This window comes from Hyla sarda, chromosome 10 (genome assembly GCF_029499605.1).
Source record: "Hyla sarda isolate aHylSar1 chromosome 10, aHylSar1.hap1, whole genome shotgun sequence".
NCBI classification, from domain to species: Eukaryota; Metazoa; Chordata; class Amphibia; order Anura; family Hylidae; genus Hyla; species Hyla sarda.
This window is the reverse complement of record NC_079198.1, coordinates 74,563,339-74,583,638: the sequence shown is the minus strand read 5'-3', so window position 1 is coordinate 74,583,638 and position 20,300 is coordinate 74,563,339. Positions and strand designations below refer to the sequence as shown.

Here is a 20,300-nt window from a genome sequence, read left to right as displayed (position 1 = left end):
ACAGTCATTTTACCAAAAAATCCACGGCGAAACAGAAAAAAAAATTAATTGTGCGACAAAACGGAAGAAAAAAAAATTTCATTTTGGGAATTTTGGGGGCTTACTTTTCTACGCAATGCATTTTTTGGTAAAAATAACACCTTCTCTTTATTCTGTAGGTCCATACGGTTAAAATGATACCCTACTTATATAGGATTGATTTTGTCGTACTTCTGAAAAAAAATCATAACTACATGCAGAAAAATTTATATGTTTAAAATTGTCATCTTCTGACCCCTATAACTTTTTTATTTTTCCGTGTACGGGCCGGTATAAGGGCTCATTTTTTGCGCCGTGTTCTGAAGTTTTTATCGGTACCATTTTTGCATTGATCAGACTTTTTGGTTGCTTTTTATTCATTTTTTTATGATATAAAAAGTGACCAAAAATTTTGGACTTTGGAATCTTTTAGGCCTACGCCATTGACCGACAGGTATTTTTTTTATTTTTTCGATTGGACGTAACGGAGCAAGGAAAGGGGACCTCCGCCCGCGTCCTAGCTGATCGGGATTTGTATCGCGATAGTCCCGATCAGCCCGACTGAGCTGCCGGGAAGCGTTTACTTCCATTATCAGCACGGCGATCAACTTTGATTGCCGCGTCTGAAGGGTTAATAGCGTGCGGCACAACGATCTGTGCCGCGCCCTATTAGCCCAGGGTCCCGGCTATGAATAGCAGCCAGGAGTGACCCAGTGTGATGCGGGGTCACGGCGTGACCCCGTTTTAAACAACGGGACCGGGCACAGGGTGTACAGGTACGCCCTGCGTCCTTAAGAGGTTAAGGACGCAGGCCTTTTTTGCAAATCTGACCATTGTCACTTTAAGCATTAACAACTCTGGTATGCTTTTACTTTTCATTCTGATTCCATTGTTTTTTCGTTACATATTCTACTTTATGTTAGTGGTAAAATTTTGTCGATACTTGCATCATTTCTTGGTGAAAAATTCCAAAATTTTATGAAAAATTGCATTTTTTTAACTTTGAAACTCTCTGCTTATAAGGAAAATGGATATTCCAAATAAATTATACATTGATTCACAAATACAATATGTCTACTTTATGTTTGCATCATAAAGTTGACATGTTTTTACTTTTGGAAGACATCAGAGGGCTTCAAAGTTCAGCAGCAATTTTCCAATTTTTCACAAAATTTTCAAAATCAGAATTTTTCAGCGACCAGTTCAGTTTTGAAGTGGATTTGAGGGGCCTTACTATTATAAATACCCCACAAATTACCCCATTATAAAAACTGCACCTCTCAAAGTATTCAAAATGACATTCTGTAAGTGTGTTAACCCTTTAGGTGTTTCACAGGAATAGCAGCAAAGTGAAGGAGAAAATTCAAAATCTAAATTTTTTACACTTGCATGTTCTTGTAGACCCAGTTTTTGAAAATTTACAAGGGGTAAAAGGAGAAAAATCTTCCTAAAATTTGTCACCCAATTTCTCATATGTGTATGTAAAGTGTTCGGCGGGCGCAGTAGAGGGCTCAGAAGAGAAGGAGTGACAATGGGATTTTGGAGAGCGAGTTTTTCTGAAATGGTTTTTGGGGGGCATGTCACATTTAGGAAGCCCCTATGGTGCCAGAACAGCAAGAAAACCCCCACATGGCATACTATTTTGGAAACTACACCCCTCAGGGAACGTAACAAGGGGTCCAGTGAGCTTTAACACCCCACAGGTGTTTGACGACTTTTCGTAAAATTTGGACGTGTAAATTACATTTTTAATTTTTTTAACTAAAATGCTGTTTTTCCCCAAAACTTTACATTTTTATAAGGAGTAATAGGAGAAAATGTCCCCAAAATTTGTAACCCCATCTCTTCTGAGTATGGAAATACCCCATGTGTGGACGTCAAGTGCACTGCAGGCGCACTACAATGCTCAGAAGAGAAGGAGTCACATTTGGTTTTTGGAAAACAAATTTTGCTGAAATGGTTTTTGGGGGCATGTCACATTTAGGAAGCCCCTATGGTGCCAGAACAGCAAAATAAAAAAACTCTGCTGGTGCATTACAATGCTCAGAAGAGAAGGAGCGCCATTGGGCTTTTGGAAAAAATAATTTTTGGAATGGAAGTCAGGGGCCATGTGCATTTACAAAGCCCCCGTGGTGCCAGAACAGTGGACCCCCCCCCCCCCCACCACATGTAACCGCATTTTGGAAACTACACCCCTCACAGAATTTAATAAGGGGTGCAGTGAGTATTTACACCCCACTAGCGTTTGTTAGATCTTTGGGACAGTGGGCTGTGCAAATGAAAAATTACATTTTTCCTTTTCACGGACCACTGTTCCAAAAATCTGTCAGACACCTGTGGGATGTAAATGCTCACTGTACCCCTTATTACATTACATGAGGGGTGTAGTTTCCAAAATGGGGTCACATGTGGGGGGGGGGGGGTGTCCATTGTTCTGGCACTATGGGGGCTTTGTAAACACACATGGCCTTCAATTCCAGACAAATTTTCTCTTCAAAATCCCAATGGCGCTCCTTCTCTTCTGAGCATTGTAGTTCGCTAGTCGCCAGCAGAGCACTTTACATCCACATATGGGGTATGTTCTTACTCAGAATAAATGGGGTTACAAATTCTTTTTTTTTTGGGGGGGGGGGGGACTTTTTCCTATTTTCCCTTGTGAAAATGAAACATTTAGGGTAACACCAGCATTTTAGTAAAAAAAAAAAAAATGTTTTTCTCATTTTCCCATCCAACTTTAATAAAAATTCTTCAAACACCTGTGGGGTGTTCAGGCTCACTATACCCCATGTTACGTTCCGTGAGGGGTGTAGTTTCCAAAATGGGGTCACATGTGGGTATTTTTTTTTTTCGCGTTTATGTCAGAACCGTTGTAAAATCAGCCACCCTTGTGCAAATCACCAATTTAGGCCTCAAATGTACATGGTGCACTCTCACTCCTGAGCCTTGTTGTGCGCCCACAAATAACTTTACGCCCACATATGGGGTATTTCCGTACTCAGAAGAAATTGCGGGAGGCTTGTTTTCCTTTTTCCTCTAGTGAAAATGAAAAGTATGGAATAATACCAGCATGTCAGTGTAAAAAAATGTACACTAACAGGCTGGTGTAGACCCCAATATTTCATTTTCATAAGGGGTAAAAAGAGGAAAAGCCCCACAAAATTTGTAACACAATTTCTGCAGAGTATGGAAATACCCCATATGTGGCACTAAACTGTTCCCGTGAAATACGACAGGGCTCCGAGGTGAGAGAGCCCCATTTGCATTTGAGGCCTAAATTAGGGATTTGCATAGGGGCGGACACGGATGCAAGCATTACTCTTGCCTCTTCCACCACAAATACCCTACGCTAGTGTTTCCGAAGAAAAGTGCCTCCAGCTGTTGCAAAACTCCCATCATGCCTGAAAAGTCAATGGCAGTCCTGCAATGCCGGGAGTTGTTGTTTTGCAACAGCTGGAGGCTCTGTTTTGGAAATGCATTGTTATATGGGGGGTGGGGGGAGTAATTGTGTAAAGGTGTATATGTAGTGCTTTACTTTTTATTTTGTGGAAGTGTAGTGTAGTTAGTGTTTTTACGGTACAGTCACACGGGCGTGGGTTTACAGTGAGTTTCCCGCTGGGAGTTTGAGTTGCGGTGGAAAATTTGCTGCAGCTCAAACTTGCATTGGGAAACTCACTGTAAAGCCCTGCCCCTGTGAATGTATCCTGTACATTCACATTGTGGTGGAGTAGGGGGTGTTTACGGGCGCAAACCTCCGACTGTTGCAAAACTTCAACTCTAAACATGAACTGACAGTCTGTGCATGCTGGGAGTTGTAGTTCTGCTACAACTGGAGGCACACTGGTGGGAAAACACTGAATTAGGTAACAGACTAACTGTTTACCCCCATGTGCTTCCAGCTGTTGCAAAACTACAACTCCCAGCATGTACTGACAGCCGCTTGTTGCCGGGCATGCTGGTAGTTTTGCAACATCCGGAGGGCCACAGTTTAGAGACCGCTGCACAGTGATTTCGAAACGGTGGTCCTCCATATCTTGCAAAACTACAAATCCCAGCATGCCCAGACAGCAATTGGCTGTCTGGGCATGCTGGGAGTTGTAGTTTTGCAACAGCTGGAGGCACACAACAACAACTCCCAGCATGCCCAGACAGCCGTGCATGCTGGGGGTTGTAGTTTTGCAACATCTGGACTACTAAAGTTTGGAGACCACTGTGTAGTGGTCTCCAAATTGTGATCCTCCAGATGTTGCAACTACAATCCCCGGCATGCCCAGGCAGTGTACTTCAGTAATGGAATCACCTAAGGACGTGTGCTGCGCACTGAGTAAAAAATTATGCATTGTAGCAAAACAGCAAAGAGCTTTATAGAGCTGTATTCCATTTCTAGAACATTACATAGACTGGATACAATTGTATCCGCTTCTCTACTAAGAGCAGGATTAGCTACATAAAGCCTCTGAATGTAGTCAAAAAGTTCAGGGAATATTAAAAATGAAATATTTTAAAAGATTGGAATCAAACTATTAACTATTTAAGCCATGCACAACAGTTTGTAAAGGAACAAGAACTTAGCATAGCTTTTAGATTCACCAAGATTTAGAAAACAATGAAATGCAAGTATCGAACATAAACTTCTATATAGATCTTTAACCGTCACTGATACTGTTGTTAATAGGGACAATGTCCTCTATGTTGTTAAAGGGAAGAAGATGGCTTCTTCTGCCATCCCATCTGCAACATGATCATAGGGTAGACAAGGGTTGCCATTTCAGTTGTCAAATGAAGGCCCTTTAGGTCTGCCATCTTCATATGTCTATTAACCCCTTAAGGACCCAGCCATTTTACACCTCAGGACCCGGCCATTTTTTGCAATTCTGTCACTGTCACTTTAAACATTAATAACTCTGGAATGCTTATAGTTATCATTCTGATTCCGAGATTGTTTTTTCGTGACATATTCTACTTTAACATAGTGGTAAAATTTTGTGGTAACTTGCATCCTTTCTTGGTGAAAAATCCCAACATTTTATGAAAAATTTGAAAATTTTGCATTTTTTTAACTTTGAAGCTCTCTGCTTGTAAGGAAAATGGATATTCCAAAAAATTTTTTTTTTTTATTCACATATACAATAAGTCTATTTTATGTTTGCATCATAAAATTTATGAGTTTTTACTTTTGGAAGACACCAGAGGGCTTCAAAGTTCAGCAGCAATTTTCCAATTTTTCACAAAATTTCCAAACTCACAATTTTTCATGGACCAGTTCAGGTTTGAAGTGGATTTGAAGGGTCTTCATATTAGAAATACCCCACAAATTGCCCCATTATAAAAACTGCACCCCCCAGAGTATTCAAAATGACATTCAGTCCGCGTTTTAACCCTTTAGGTGTTTCACAGGAATAACAGCAAAGTGAAGGAGAAAATTCACAATCTCCATTTTTTACACTCGCATGTTCTTGTAGACCCAATTTTTGAATTTTTACAAGGGGAAAAAGGAGAAAATGTATACTTATATTTGTAGCCCAATTTTTCTCGAGTAAGCACATACCTCATATGTCTATGTAAAGTGTTCGGCGGGCGCAGTAGAGGGCTCAGAAGCGAAGGAGCGACAAGGGGATTTTGGAGAGTACGTTTTTTTGAAATGGTTTTTGGGAGGCATGTTGCATTTAGGAAGCCCCTATGGTGCCAGAACAGCAAAAATCCCCCACATGGCATACCATTTTGGAAACTAGACCCCTTGAGGTACGTAACAAGGAATAAAGTGAGCCTTAATACCCCACAGGGGTTTCACGACTTTTGCATATGTAAAAAAATAAAAATAAAATTTCACTAAAATGTGTGTTTCCCCCCAAATTTCACATTTTTGCAAGGGTTAATAGCAGAAAATACCCCCCAAACATTGTAACCCCATCTCTTCTGAGTATGGAGGTATCCCATAAGATGACCTGAGGTGTACTATGAGTGAACTACAATGCTCAGAAGAGAAGGAGTCATATTTGGCTTTTTGAGAGCAAATTTTGCTCGGGGGCATGTCGCATTTAGGAAGCCCCTATGGTGCCAGGACAGCAAAAAAAAAACACATGGCATACCATTTTGGAAACTAGACCCCTTGTGGAACGTAACAAGAAATAAAGTGAGCCTTAATACCCCACAGGGGTTTCACGACTTTTGCATACGTAAAAAAAAAATAAAAAAAATAACTAAAATGTGTGTTTCCCCCCAAATTTCACATTTTTACAAGGGTTAATAGCAGAAAATACCCCCCAAAATTTGTAACCACATCTCTTCTGAGTATGGAGGTACCCCATAAGTTGACCTGAAGTGCACTACGGGCGAACTACAATGCTCAGAAGAGAAGGAGTCATATTTGGCTTTTTGAGAGCAAATTTTGCTCGGGGGGCATGTCGCATTTAGGAAGCCCATATGGTGCCAGGACAGCAAAATAACCCCCACATGGCATACCATTTTGGAAACTAGACCCCTTGAGGAACGTAACAAGGCATAAAATGAGCATTTACCCCCCACTGGTGTCTGTCAAATCTTTGGAACAGTGGGCTGTACAACATTTTTAATTTGCACAGCCCACTGTTCCAAAGATCTGTCAGACACCAGTGGGGTGTAAATTCTCACTGCACCCCTCATTACATTCCGTGAGGGGTCTAGTTTCCGAAATGGGGTCACATGTGGGGTTTTTTTTTTTTTGCGTTTGTCAAAACCGCTGTAACAATCAGCCACCCCTGTGCAAATCACCTCAAATGTACATGGTGCACTCTCCCTTCTGGGCCTTGTTGTGCGCCCGCAGAGCACTTTGCGCCCACATATGGGGTATCTCCGTAGTCGGGAGAAATTGTGTTACAAATTTTGTGGGGCTTTTTTCCCCTTTACCTCTTGTCAAAATGAAAAGTATAGGGCAACACCAGCATGTTAGTGTAAAAAGTTTATTTTTTTTACACTAACATGCTGGTGTAGACCCCAACTTCACCTTTTCATAAGGGGTGAAAGGAGAAAAAGACCCCCAAGATTTGTAAGGCAATTTCTCCCGAGTACGGCGATACCCCATATGTGACCCTAAACTGTTGCCTTGAAATACGACAGGGCTCCAAAGTGAGAGCGCCATGCGCATTTGAGGCCTGAATTAGGGATTTGCATAGGGGTGGACATAGGGGTATTCTACGCCAGTGATTCCCAAACAGGGTGCCTCCAGCTGTTGTAAAACTCCCAGCATGCCTGGACAGTCAACGGCTGTCCAGCAATACTGGGAGTTGTTGTTTTGCAACAGCTGGAGGCTCCATTTTGGAAAGAGTGGCGTACCAGACGTTTTTCATTTTTATTGGGGAGGGAGGCTGTGTAGGGGTATGTGTATATGTAGTGTTTTTTACTTTTTATTTTATTTTGTGGTAGTGTAGTGTAGTGTAGTGTTTTTAGGGTACAGTCACACGGGCGGGGGGTTACAGCGAGTTTGAGCTGCCGCGCAAAATTTGCTGCATCGCAAACTTGCAGCCCGATACTCACTGTAAGCCCCCTGCCCATGTGAATGTACCCTGTACATTCACAGGGGGGGGACCTCCAGCTGTTGCAAAACTACAACTCCCAGCATGCCTGAGAATGTTTGGGAGTTGTGGTTTTGCAACAGCTGGAGGCACACGGGTTGGGAAACACTGAGTTAGGAAACAATGTTTCCCAACCAGTGTGCCTCCAGCTGTTGCAAAACCACAACTCCCAAACATTCTCAGGCATGCTGGGAGTAGTAGTTCGGCAACATCTTTAGAGCCAGATGTTGCCGAACTACAACTCCCAGCATGCTTGGAGTTGTAGTTTTGCAACATCTGGAGGACTACAGTTTGCAGACCACTAATACAGTGGTTCCCAATCTGTGCCCTTCCAGATGTTGCAAAACTACAACTCCCAGTATGCCAAAACTGTCCAGGCATGCTGGGAGTTGTAGTTCTGCAACATCTGAAGGGCCAGATGTTACAGAACTACAACTCCCAGCATGCCTGGACAGTAAGGGCATGCTGAGGATGTGTAGTTTTGCAACATCTGGAAGGGCACAGTGGTCTCCAAACTGTGTACCTCCAGATGTTGCAAAACTGCAACTCCCAGCATGCCCAGACGCCAAGGGCTGTCTGGGCATGCTGGGAGTTGTAGTTTACAGGGTCCTATTACAGCAATGCATGTCGCTTTACGGCGACGTGCATTGCTGTAAAGGGCCCGACCGCGGCTGAAGATCTACTCACCTGTCGCCGCCGCCGCCGCCGTCTTCATCGTCTGGATCCGGGTCTTCAGGGACGAGGTAAGTACCGGGGCCCGTCCCCCGCCGCGTCCTCCGGTCTTCCTCCCGTCCTCTCCGGACTTTCAGGGGCCGGGCAGGACGGGAGGAAGTAACCGCCCCCCCTCCTGCGATTGGTCGGTTAACTAACCGACAGATCGCAGGGGATCGGAGGAGGTGGCCGGCTTGCCACCTCGCTCCGATACTCCAGCATGGTCCTGGCTGTCTGCGACAGCCGGGATCATGCGAAATTACCGGGCGGTCGGGTCCCAGAGTCCCGATCAGCCCGGTATCGCCGCAGATCGCAAGGGCGATTTCCCTTGCGATTTGCGGCGATCGCCGACATGGGGGGCCTACATGGCCCCCCTCGGCGTTTGCCCTGGATGCCTGCTGAAGGATTTCAGCAGGCATCCAGTTCCGATCTCTGCCCGGCGAGCGGCAGAGACCGGAAAACGCCATGACGTATGCATACGTCATGGGTCCTTAAGACCCAGGGTGTGAAGACGTATGCATACGTCATGGGTCCTGAACAGGTTAAAGCGTACCTGTCAGATCCCACAAAAAAACTATTATATGTTACTCAGTGCCTAATCCTGATCAAGTACATATAATTTTTGTCTCCATCACCAATATTACACTAAAAAATAGCATATTACAGCTGCTCAATGTCCTTTCCATCTTCCAAAAGGGAGCGAGCATGTCCCCCCTCTTGCCTGCACTGTGATGACTTCTCCTCCTCCATCACTCTGCTGACTCACTATTTTGGGAAGAAAGCCTGGCAGCCCTGCTCTGCAACCTTTACCTCGCAGGTTTTATGCTGTACACACACACACACACACACACACACACACACACACACACACACACACACACAATTACTGGAGATTGCCTGTACTCTACCAAAGACAATATGGTGAGTGTATAACTTACATCTTCCCAAATAAGTACAAAGGTTTAGAACACTTTTTTTTATGCATATATTTTATATCTGTTTCTGTCATTCATGTGCATCATCCTTTACCAGTCCTGTAATGCTGGAACTTAAGAGTTATCCAAACACTGCACATCCAACTATTCCAAAACTACTTTTTGTAGCAGTGTTGCCTTCAGATGTGGGCCTACAGCTTTTGCAAAACTACAACTCCCAGCATGCCCAGACATCCTTTGACTGTCCAGGCATGCTTGGAGTTGTAGTTTTGCAACAGCTGGAGGTACATATTTGATAAAACTCTGTTACAGCAGGGTTGATGCAGGCTCTGCTCCACCTGTAGCCTTGTCAATCAGCCATCTCATGTCCATGATCCTTGAACACGCTCATGCTACTGTGGGACTCAGTGTCCCTGGAGGTATGGGGACCCCTAGAGGTGGGATTTTCAAAAGGCAGTTTTGTTTAGTAAAATGTAAAAAAAAAAATTTGAAGAGACTGTGTGGTCCTCAGGTCTTCTTTACAGTGCTGCGCGGCACACTCTCCTCTTCTGCTTTGTGTGAAGCATTCCCTCCCCCTGTGTGTGCGGAACCTGAAGAGGGAAGAGCACTGCACAGCACTGTGAAGAAGGCCTGGTAACCGCAAAGTATTGTGAAGAAGAAACAGGAACCGCACATTGCGGTGCACGAGGCAGACACGGGGACCGCAAAGCACATATAATGAATGGGAGGTAGTTTGATTGACATACTGTAAACAGATATGAACATACTAAAAAAAAAACTGTTACTTCTCATTCAGCCAAAGGTTCACATGCTCATATGCCTGGGGGGAATATAAGAGCTTAACTTGTCTTTATAACTTACCCTTTGCCCCATTTGGCATATATTTCATCCTTCTTTTCCTGCTGGGCCTTTTTCTTTAGTTGCTCTTCGCGCTCAGAATTTAAGTCTCTGCGTTTGCCACTCTTGTCTCGAAAAACTGTTTCTGTATTGCTTGATTCAACTAAACAGAAAATAAACATTGAAAACACTAGTATGAGAACCATTCTCCAGATTCAAAAACCCAAACATTATTAATGACAATATGAACACAATTTAGATCTGGAGCACGATATCTTCAACTAGAAATAAAGAGGGCAGATTTGGATTTTGCATGAAACATGTAGAGTATAATTTGGATACTGAGCAGGGGATATCAGATGTGAATGCAGGTACTGGTACAACACCAATTAATCACTTCAGAGAACTGGAGAAACCAATATCAAAACTATAAAAACTATGCCATAGCCAGTTGATCTCTCCAGATGATAACAAGTTTTGAATATGCAAACAAGTTATTCAATTTCTAGAATTTTCAGGCTCTTACCTTAGGAGCAACAAAACACAATGGTGAGAAAATACACTGTTCTACAGGTAAGAAGCTACGAGCATGCAAATAGCTGTTCTTACATAATTTTGGAGTGCTAAAAACAAAAATAACATAGAAAAAAAAAAAAAAAGGATATTGGCTCGAGTTTCCATGATAAAAACAACCAACTAATGGAGTAAGATTTATAAAATGCATGATGCAACTTACACCATAGATTACATACAGTGTGAACCCACCCTTGGGCAGCGTTTTTAAACATTGGGGGAGATTTATCAAAACCTGTCAAGAGGAAAAGTTGCTAAGTTGCCCATAGTAACCAAACTTGCTTATTAATTAGTTTTTCTTGATAAACATATTCAATAGATTATTTCACATATGCACTGTTGCAAATATAATTCACTTAATTTTAATAAAAATATCCAGGTTTATATATACGTATTAAGTTTTGCCTATTACCTGTAGTTGGAAAATGTAAAAATTAGGGATGTCCCGATACCATTTTTTTTAAGACCGAGTACGAGTACCGATACTTTAATTCTAGTACTCGCCGATACCAAGTACAAGTACTTTTAGTAAAGGGAATCAGACAGCAGGGTGACCCGGTTTCTGGTGCTGCTTACCGTATGATATGTGGGTCCTTGTTGTCTACAATGGAGGCGGCTGCTGTAGCATGAGCCAAGATTTCTCACTTCTCCATTGGACAGAACAGGGAATTTGTATTGGCGGCGAGACTGATGATCACATGGTGAGCAGCGGCAGAAACCGGGTCACCTGAACTATCTACCTATAAATTTAAGTTAGTGCAGGCGACTCTGCTGTAAGATTGTCTTTAATAGTAGGTAGTATCCCCTTGTAAGTAGTATAGATAGTTGAAGACATTAGACAGCAGCCCACCCTGTAGACAGCAGCCCCCTCCCCCCTGCAGACATTTGTATCAGCCCTCCTGTAGCCAGCAGGAACCCCCTTTTAGCCAGCAGGGCCCCCCTTTTAGCCAGCAGGGCCCCCATTTTAGTGAGCAGCACCCAACTTTTAGTGAGCAGGACATCTCTTTTAGCCAGCAGGACCCCCCTTTTAGCCAGAAGGACCCCACTTGTAGTTGCTTACTTGCCTTTCGCTGCTCCGCTGTCCCGTTCTGCAGCTCCCTTTACTGCTGCTGCTCCGTTCTGCCGTCTGCATCCTGTGGTCTTATGGAGGAACATGTGACACACACTTCACTCTGCTTCCTCAGTAGCGTTACGCTGGGCGCAGGGGAGGACGTGGAGTGACGTGTGTGTCACATGTTCCTCCATAAGACCACAGGATGCAGACGGCAGAACGGAGCAGCAGCAGTAATCGGAACAGCAGAAAAGGCTGCGGCATGATGCGGATCAGAGAAGCAGCGGAACACTCCACCAGGTATCAGCTTTGGTATCGGGGACATTGGATGAGTCCCCGATACCATGCAAATACCAGGTATCGGCCCCAATACAGATACAAGTATCAGTATCGGGACATCCCTAGTAAAAATGTCTGTTGCATGGAAACGCAAAAAATGTATTATTCATGGACAATTATATTGCTTTACTATTCTGTAAATCTGCAACCACACAGCAATAAACACATTTTTTTCTCACCTTCCAGGTTCTTGTTACTTTTCTCTCCTCTCCTCTGTTCTTCTTTCTCTTCTCTTAGAACCTTTGCAGACACCAGGCCAGATCTGCCCCCTGAGAGCATCTAAAATGGACAGAACCAGATTAAAAAGGTTTCAATTAATCTTTATTATAAACAATTTATAAAACAGAAATAACCTATATAAAATGTGGGCTACAAAAAGTTGAAAGGATACAATTGTCCAAAATGTCTCGGTATGCATTAGGTGATCATAAAAGAGCAAAATGACCTCGCAAATGGCGCTGCTGGTTCCGTGTAGATGTAGGAATAAACCAAAATCCAAGGTGGAATATTGTAAAAGCTTGTGGATTTTATTACAAATTAATAAAATCAATAAAAGCAATTAAAAAAAAGCGATACAAGTTGAGATTACGCGTTTCGGGGGAGCCACCCCCTTCTTCAGATCAGTATGCAGACTATACAGACAGAGATTCTATAAATAGTGGAAAAAAGGGCGCCAGGTACATTAGGGGGAGGAGTTATGCAAATGACATACATGTGAAACAATAGGAAAAAACACAGAAACCGAATGTAATCAAAGTATGTCAATCTTAGGTAGCTAACAGTGGGGACCATAGGTTATTAGACAGGGAATTCAGTGTGTCTATTGGGGAGATGGGCTAGTGGCCATACCTGGGTACTGTGGGCATCTCCCCAATCTCCCATCTCCCCAATAATCGTCATTACACTCCCCTATTTCCTTTCCTTTCTTAGTCCTCCCATGCTCTGTATCCCCCCCATCCCCCTGCATCATGCATCACTCTCCCCCAAACAACACACTTCACTCTAATTTAAATCCATTTATTCATTTCTAGATATCCTCTTCCATCCCCCTGTAGTTCTCGCCAGCTTACACAGAACCACACACTGTTAGATGCAGCGCACGGATCTGTCAGCATACCACTGACAGCTCTCCGTGATCACTGCTTCCCGATTGGCTGCACTAGCCACGTGACGCACGCACCTTAGCAACGCGTCCGTGGCAACTCCCCCCTGACGCGCGCCCCCGCATTACACATCGCGGCCGCTGTCAGAGCTATTCTGGCTCACATCTGGACCCCGGATGTTTACATCTGCGGTCCGGATGTGTGGCCTGACACTGCCAGACATCGGCAGCCTCATTTTTGAGTTACACACTGAATTCCCTGTCTAATAACATATGGTCCCCACTGTTACCTACCTAAGATGGACATACTTTGATTACATTCGGTTTCTGTGTTTTTTCCTATTGTTTCACATGTATGTCATTTTCATAACTCCTCCCCCTAATGTACCTGGCACCCTTTTTTCCACTATTTCTAGAATCTCTGTCTGTATAGTCTGCATACTGATCTGAAGAAGGGGGTGGCTCCCCGAAACGCGTAATCTCAACTTGTATCGCTTTTATTTAATTGCTTTTATTGATTTTATTCATTTGCAATAAAATCCACAAGCTTTTACAATATTCCACCTTGGATTTTGGTTTATTCCTACATCTCCACGGAACCAGCAGCGCCATTTGCGAGGTCATTTTGCTCTTTTAGGATCACCTACTGTCTCCAAGAGACGGTTTTTACCTCACCTGTTACCTCAGTCTCAGCAGCGGTTCCGGCTATCTTGTAACCCGTGCATTGGGTTGATATACAAGTTTAATACTTGCTCTAAGGTGAGCAGTTACTACCTAAGGGGCCTGCAAGCTCCGCACCTACTTCCCTTCCTTTTCCCTCTACCACCCAACGATATCACACGAGGCGCCCTCTCTGGTCTCTTTTTTTTCTCCCCATACTTGCTTGGTATGCATTAGGATTTTCCTTTACTTCAAGTAAGGGATTATTCCCTATTGACTGCTTAAGGCACAACTACTTGATTATACCAGATATTTTAATGAATCAGCTTTTTTCTGCCCTATAATCCCTCAAATGTGAAGCCTTTTATAGACTTGTAAAGCAAAGAGAAAAACAGGCGCTCCCTTGTGAAGAACCAACGGATCACAGGTGTGTGGGAGGGGGAGGGAAAAGTAAGGCTCACCCTGCCAGGTTGTGCGTAATCCCACACAACCAAGATGTGCGTTTGGTATGATGATCTCAGTCTGCAGCCTTCCCAGAGATGGCGTAAAGATGTGAGGTGAACTTCAGAAACGATGGGAATATCGGCGCTGACCAAGGAGAGGACAATAGAGCCAGGTGTGTAGCGAACAGATTTAATCCAATGCTAGCATTGGATTAAATCTGTTCGCTACACACCTGGCTCTATTGTCCTCTCCTTGGTCAGCGCCGATATTCCCATCGTTTCTGAAGTTCACCTCACAACTTTTATAGACTTGGACAGTTTCTGATGGTAGATCTCACAGCCTTCAAAAATAGACTTCCATGCCTTATCCATTTCAGATAATGAGTCCTCAATGTCTGACTCAGAACCCTCCTCTGCTGAACCCTCGTATAAGGACTGCTCTGCTTATAATAACTGATTATCACACAATAAGGAGAATTTTTATGCTTACCATAAAATATCTTTCTCGAAGGATCCATTGGGGGACACCGACCATGGGGTGTATGCTTTGGTCACCAGGAGGCTTGACACTACGGCAACAAGAAAAGTCAGCTCCTCCCAGCAGGATATACCCGCCCACAGGCACCTGAGCTAATCAGTTTTAATCCCAGAGCAATAGGAGAAGACCGACAGGTCAAGTGAAAACCACAAACTGTCCGAGCAATCAGAAGAAAAGGCAACTGACACACCTTCGGACAGATAACTGAAATAGGAACACCAGAAAAAAGGATGGGAGCTGTGTCCCCAAATGGATCCTTCGAGAAAGATCGGCTCCATTGGGGGACACAGACCATGGGACGTACCAAAGCCATCCCTTGGGTGGTTAAGGAATCAGACAGGTGGACAGTTGGACCACAGCCATCTGCAATGTCTTACAGCCCAGAGTAGCATCAAATGATGCGAAGGTATGAATCTGGTAGCACCCTGAGAAAGTGTACAAAGACAACCACTTGGGAAGAGAAACCGCGGGTCCTCAACCGTTGTCTCAACCGCCACGCTGGCAAAAGCAGAGAAGGTAAATAGGGGTGGCACAGGAGACCTGAGATAGGAGGTCTGGACAATAGGGAAGGCGCAGCGTTAAGACGTTCAGGAGTTTGACCATGACGACTAACCACGGTTGGGCCACGAGAATGGCGGGAACGCCCTACTATGAGAAAAGAGAGGAAGCGGAGGAAACAGACAAGGTAGGACAACGCCCGACCACTAAACAGATAAGGTAGGGCAAAGCCCGACCAAGAGAGAGGAATGCTTCGGTTGTGGCAGGACAAGCAGAGGTCCACGCCAGGAGCGCCCCAGGGGTTGCAGATCACTGCAAACACCCCCGGATGTGGGGACCAATCGTCTTGGACGACTGAGGACCAACCGAGAAGACCACATCCCAGGGACGGCCGGAATGAAGATAGCCAGAAACCTGAGTTCCACCCAGAAGGGAAATTCCCAAGAAGCAAGCAAAGAAAGAATTGCCCTAGACCCCAACATGTTGAAGGGGAAAAGGGCTTCTCAGGGGACCAAGGCCCCAGACCGGCCGGTTCCTGAAAACACCTCCCCAGCTTGACAGACTGGCAGGGAGGGGCAGGAAGGAGCACCCCTGAAAAATCAGGGGGAAAACGAAGCCACCATAGAAGGGACCGACAAGACTGTCGAGAGCCAATGGAGACCTGTCCCACCGGAAGAGAATCACCAGTTGAAAAGGTCAGTGATTAAAGTGGGCAAATGGCACGGCCGCCACCAACCGACCCAGGACATCCATGCAAAAGTGAATGGAAACTGGAGCAGGGTGCCAAAGTCATCGGACTTTAGATAAGAGAGTCGGACGATTGTTCGGCGGAGTCGAAAGCGGGCAGAGGCCGCGTCGAACTGGAGCCCCAGAAGAGCGGTTGGACTTGTCCCGACAGATCATCCAACCGAAGTGAGACAAGGTCTGGAGGTTGAGACTAAGACTCTCCAGGATCTGGGCCCTGGCTGGAGCTCTGATCAGGTCGTCGTCCAAGTCAGGAATCACGGAAACAACTGATGTCCGTATTGAAGGGCTATCACAGGCGCCAGGACTTTGGTAAGGGTACGCGGAGAAGTGGCCAGACCGAAATGGAGAGCCACAATAGAAAATGACCATCCGGAACTGCAAAGCGGAGGTACCGCTGATGACCGGGAAACGATGAGACGTGGAGGTAGGCCTCCTTGATGTCCAGCGAGGAACGAAAACTCCCCTTGAATCATGGACGCCAGAACCGAACGGAGAGACTCCATTCGGGATGGGAAAGCAGAAGATGCTGTCTGACATACTCGAGAACCAAGATTGGGTGAACAGAAACGCCTTTCTTGGGGACCACAAAGAGGTTGGAATAAACCTCGAAAACGTTCCACTGAAGGAAACGGGACCATTAATCCCTGGATAAAAAGGAGCTGGAGTGCGCCCCGAATGGCCTTCGCTAGAGAGGGGAACCAGAGGATCCAGGAAAGAAAAAGGCAATCCCATGGAAGGGAAGCAAATTCGATCCTGTATCCGCTGACTACCACATCCCGTCCAAGGAATCCTGAATGTGCGTGGTCCAGGCATCCCGGAAGAGTAAGAGGCAACCAACCACCCGAGAAAGGTCGGCGGGTGGGGCGACCCTTCAGGCCGAGGAAGGCCTACGGGTGCCTGATGGGGCAGAAAAACAGCCGGAACGGATAGCCGACCTCTGGGAGGGACGGATCCGGAAGGGGGGAGCCCTCTACCCGTGAAGGCGCCTGGCTGGACCCTTTGTTGGAACCAAAGGTCCGCAGGACCGGAAGGAGGAGGACTTCCGATGGAAAGTGGTTCTGCGAGTCTTATCCAGAGGTATAAGGAACTCTTACCACCCATCGCCTCCCTTCTTTAAGGCTGTGTCCGCATTCCAGGCTATAAGCCACATGGAGCGATGGAGGGCTACCAGGTAGCCTGTGACAAAGGCAGCACAGCGGCTGCGCATGGGAGCAGAACACAGAAAATCTCCGTCTGAGGAGCATCGGAGAGCTAGTTCAGATAGATCCTCCGGAGGGATCCTGAATACTACTTGGCGGAGTTGGGAGACCATACTGAAAGGGCATCTGACACCCAGGCAGAAGCAAAAGCAGGAAGAAAGGAGGAACCTGCGGTCTCAAAGGCAAATTTTGCCAAAGTCTCCACCTTTTTGTCCGCTGGATCCTGGAAGGCAGCCGCATCAGTCAACGGCAGGGTAGTCTCCTTATAAAGCCCAGAGACCGGTAGATCCACAGTTGGAGAGGAGGTCCACCGAGCAATGAGGTCCTTGGAGAGGGAACACCGCGCTTGAACCTTCTTTATTTCCTGAAACTTCTTGTCATGGTGCCTCCAGGCGGATTCCAGCAGGGCGTCAATTTCAGCGTGAGAGCTGAAAGTCTTGGGTGTCGGTCGGGCACAAAGAAAGGAGACTTCTGGAGCCACGTCCGAAGTTCCTGGGTCCTTTAAATGGAAGGTGTCTCTTATGGCCGAAACCAATGAGTATACCACATCAAGCATATTCGTGCGGTCCTCTGAGTCGGAGGCCGAAGCAGAAACCTCATCCACAAGTTCTCCAGGTGAATGGGAACGAGGTGAGGCAGCCCTGGAAAAGGCAACTTCTGGAGCCACGTCCGAAGTTCCTGGGTCCTCTAGATGGAAGGTGTCTCTTATGGCCGAAACCAATGAGTGAACCATGTCCGACATATCCATGCGGTCCTCTGAATCAGAGGCCGAATAGGAAACTTCATCCACAAGATCTCCAGGTAAATGGAACGTGTGAGGTGGCCCTGGAAGAGAGGGATAAACTGACCTGATCTGGAGAGCCAGAGCGGCGACCATGGGAGCGTCCTCTAGGGGAGCAACGCTTGCTACCAGCTGGAGTAACAGGACGATGCCTGTGAGGGGAGCGCCTGTGCCTGCCAGGAGACTCGGGGGAGGAGTCAGATGAAACACCCCTATGACGCTGTAAGAGCGTCAGGATAGGGGAAGAGCGGTTCCCTCTGGAAGGCCGGTGTAGGGAGGATTTCTCCAAGGCAGTCACCACAGAACTGGAGCCCTTCACAGGGGGGTCTGGGGGAGCAGTGGTGTAGGTAGAACAAACGGGTTCAGCAGAACCATACATTTTTTGCGTTACAGCCCCTAAAGGTGTAATAAGTAACCTCCCGTAGCTGTTTAGAGAGAGGAACCGGTCTGGCCTTGGACATAAGTCTCACCCAGCAAGGGCATCACTGATTGGCCCTGAAAATCCCTCTGCACGCACACAGCACCGATTTGTGGATAATTTGCACGCTCTGAGGAATCCCCGCTGGCCACGGGTGGGCGGAGCTAAGTCCGTACAGGGCCCGCGGTCCAACTACATGCGGCCGACGGCAGCCTCCACAGCCGGCAGCCTCCACTGCCGAACAGGAAACTATGACAGGCACGATATGCAGCCGAGGCTGATCACATTTAAAATAGTGAAAGTCACAGCCGTTGCTCGCAGGTGGGCGGGGCTTAAGACCGTGCTGAGAACAATGTGGCCGGGAAATAATGGCGCCCGCTCTCAGCCCTAAGCCCATATGCGGTCGCATGTGCGAGCTCAGTGGGAAGGGAGCGGGTAAAAACACCGTTGGCAGCTTTTACACGCTGCCGACGGGAACAGAGAGACGGGCGCGAGATGCGGCTGAGACTGAAGCCGGCACTCGCAAAGTGAAAGTCGGCAGCAGCGGCTGCTGAGGGAGGGAGCTGGCCAGTGCCTGAATACAGTTCTCACTACTGCAAAAAGTGTCACACTACTGCATATGTCCCCCAAACCTGAAACTAAGAGGGCTGACTAGTCCCTCTTGAATAAGCCACCAGACCACCATGAAGGGGTTGCCCAGGTGAAAATAAAGAGTGAGCCAAAAATTAGGGGTCTCCAGAGGTTGCAAGTCCGCACCTAAAGGGGGAAATACTCACCTCAGTCTGAAGAACTTACCTCATGAAGTCTTCAGCCAGCTTTAGTCACCTCCATCACGCCGGGCTACCATGTGCGAGCGAGGCAAGCAGGGAGGTAGGGGGACCCGGACAGATGAGGTACAACCCCAGGCGCTGACCGTTGGCGAGAGGGGGTTGACCGCACATATACGCAATGTCTGTGCCCCCTCAATCGCAATGGGGAAACAGTGAGCCGCAGTTCCTGAGTCCCCACCTGAAAAAAGGAAAGAAAACGGAATAAAAAACTAACATCCCTAAATCTAGGAAAATAATAAAACATAAGACCTGGTCTGGAGAACTCCAGACCATGTCCACCTCCTTAGACAATAAGCTAAAACTGATTAGCTCAGGTGCCTGTGGGCGGGTATATCCTGCTGGGAGGAGCTGACTTTTCTTGTTGCCATAGTGTCAAGCCTCCTAGTGACAGCAGCATACACCCCATGGTCTGTGTCCCCCAATGGAGCAGATAGAGAAAACTGATTTTTTATTGACCTCATCTGCAATATTTCCTTCTCGTTTTGCTTTAGAAAATATATAAAAAATGGACCTGCTGCATTTGCTATTTTGCACTGGATCTTTGTTTGTATCTGATCAGTGTTATCCATCTCTAATGAAATATATGGGATATATAAGGAGTTACATAGGAATAAGTCATTCTCTATGCCATAAGAAATGCCATTTGTACGAAATCCTTCAATGACTACCAAAATACATCCTTAAAACAAGACTGTAAAGGGAACTGTTACCCCCAATAGGACCATATGGAACATCCAATGCTCAACAATTCATCCCATTTCAGAGGACGCTTCCGATCTTGCAACTTCGTCACAGACTCAACCGGGGCTTTAGGTGAAGGAAAGGATGCAGGGTGTGGAGCCTTTGGATAGGGGATAAGATGTCTAGCAGCGGAGTATCCCTTTAATGAGGATAATTGTGTGACCAAAAGAGCTAACCTGTCTTCAGGGAGACCAATTTTAATTTATATTGTGGAAAACATAAATTTGTCCCATAACACATTCCCTCACACAAAGGATGTAATTTTCTTCACCACACAGTTTGACTGGATGAAGCTTTACTGGAGAGCATGCTCTTTCAGTGCTGATCTAACA

The 20,300-nt window shown here is 45.9% G+C and overlaps 1 protein-coding gene across 1 annotated transcript in view; it reads right to left on the bottom strand.

Annotated features, from left to right (window-relative positions):
* BUD13 (BUD13 homolog) overlaps nt 1-20,300 on the bottom strand; it is a 63,658-nt gene that overhangs the window by 6,122 nt on the left and 37,236 nt on the right. The window contains exons 7-8 of the mRNA XM_056542973.1: nt 12,191-12,290; nt 10,073-10,211 (exon numbers count right to left, since the gene is read on the bottom strand). Coding sequence (XP_056398948.1) covers nt 10,073-10,211; nt 12,191-12,290 — 239 coding nt within the window. The remainder of the gene's footprint in view (nt 1-10,072; nt 10,212-12,190; nt 12,291-20,300) is intronic.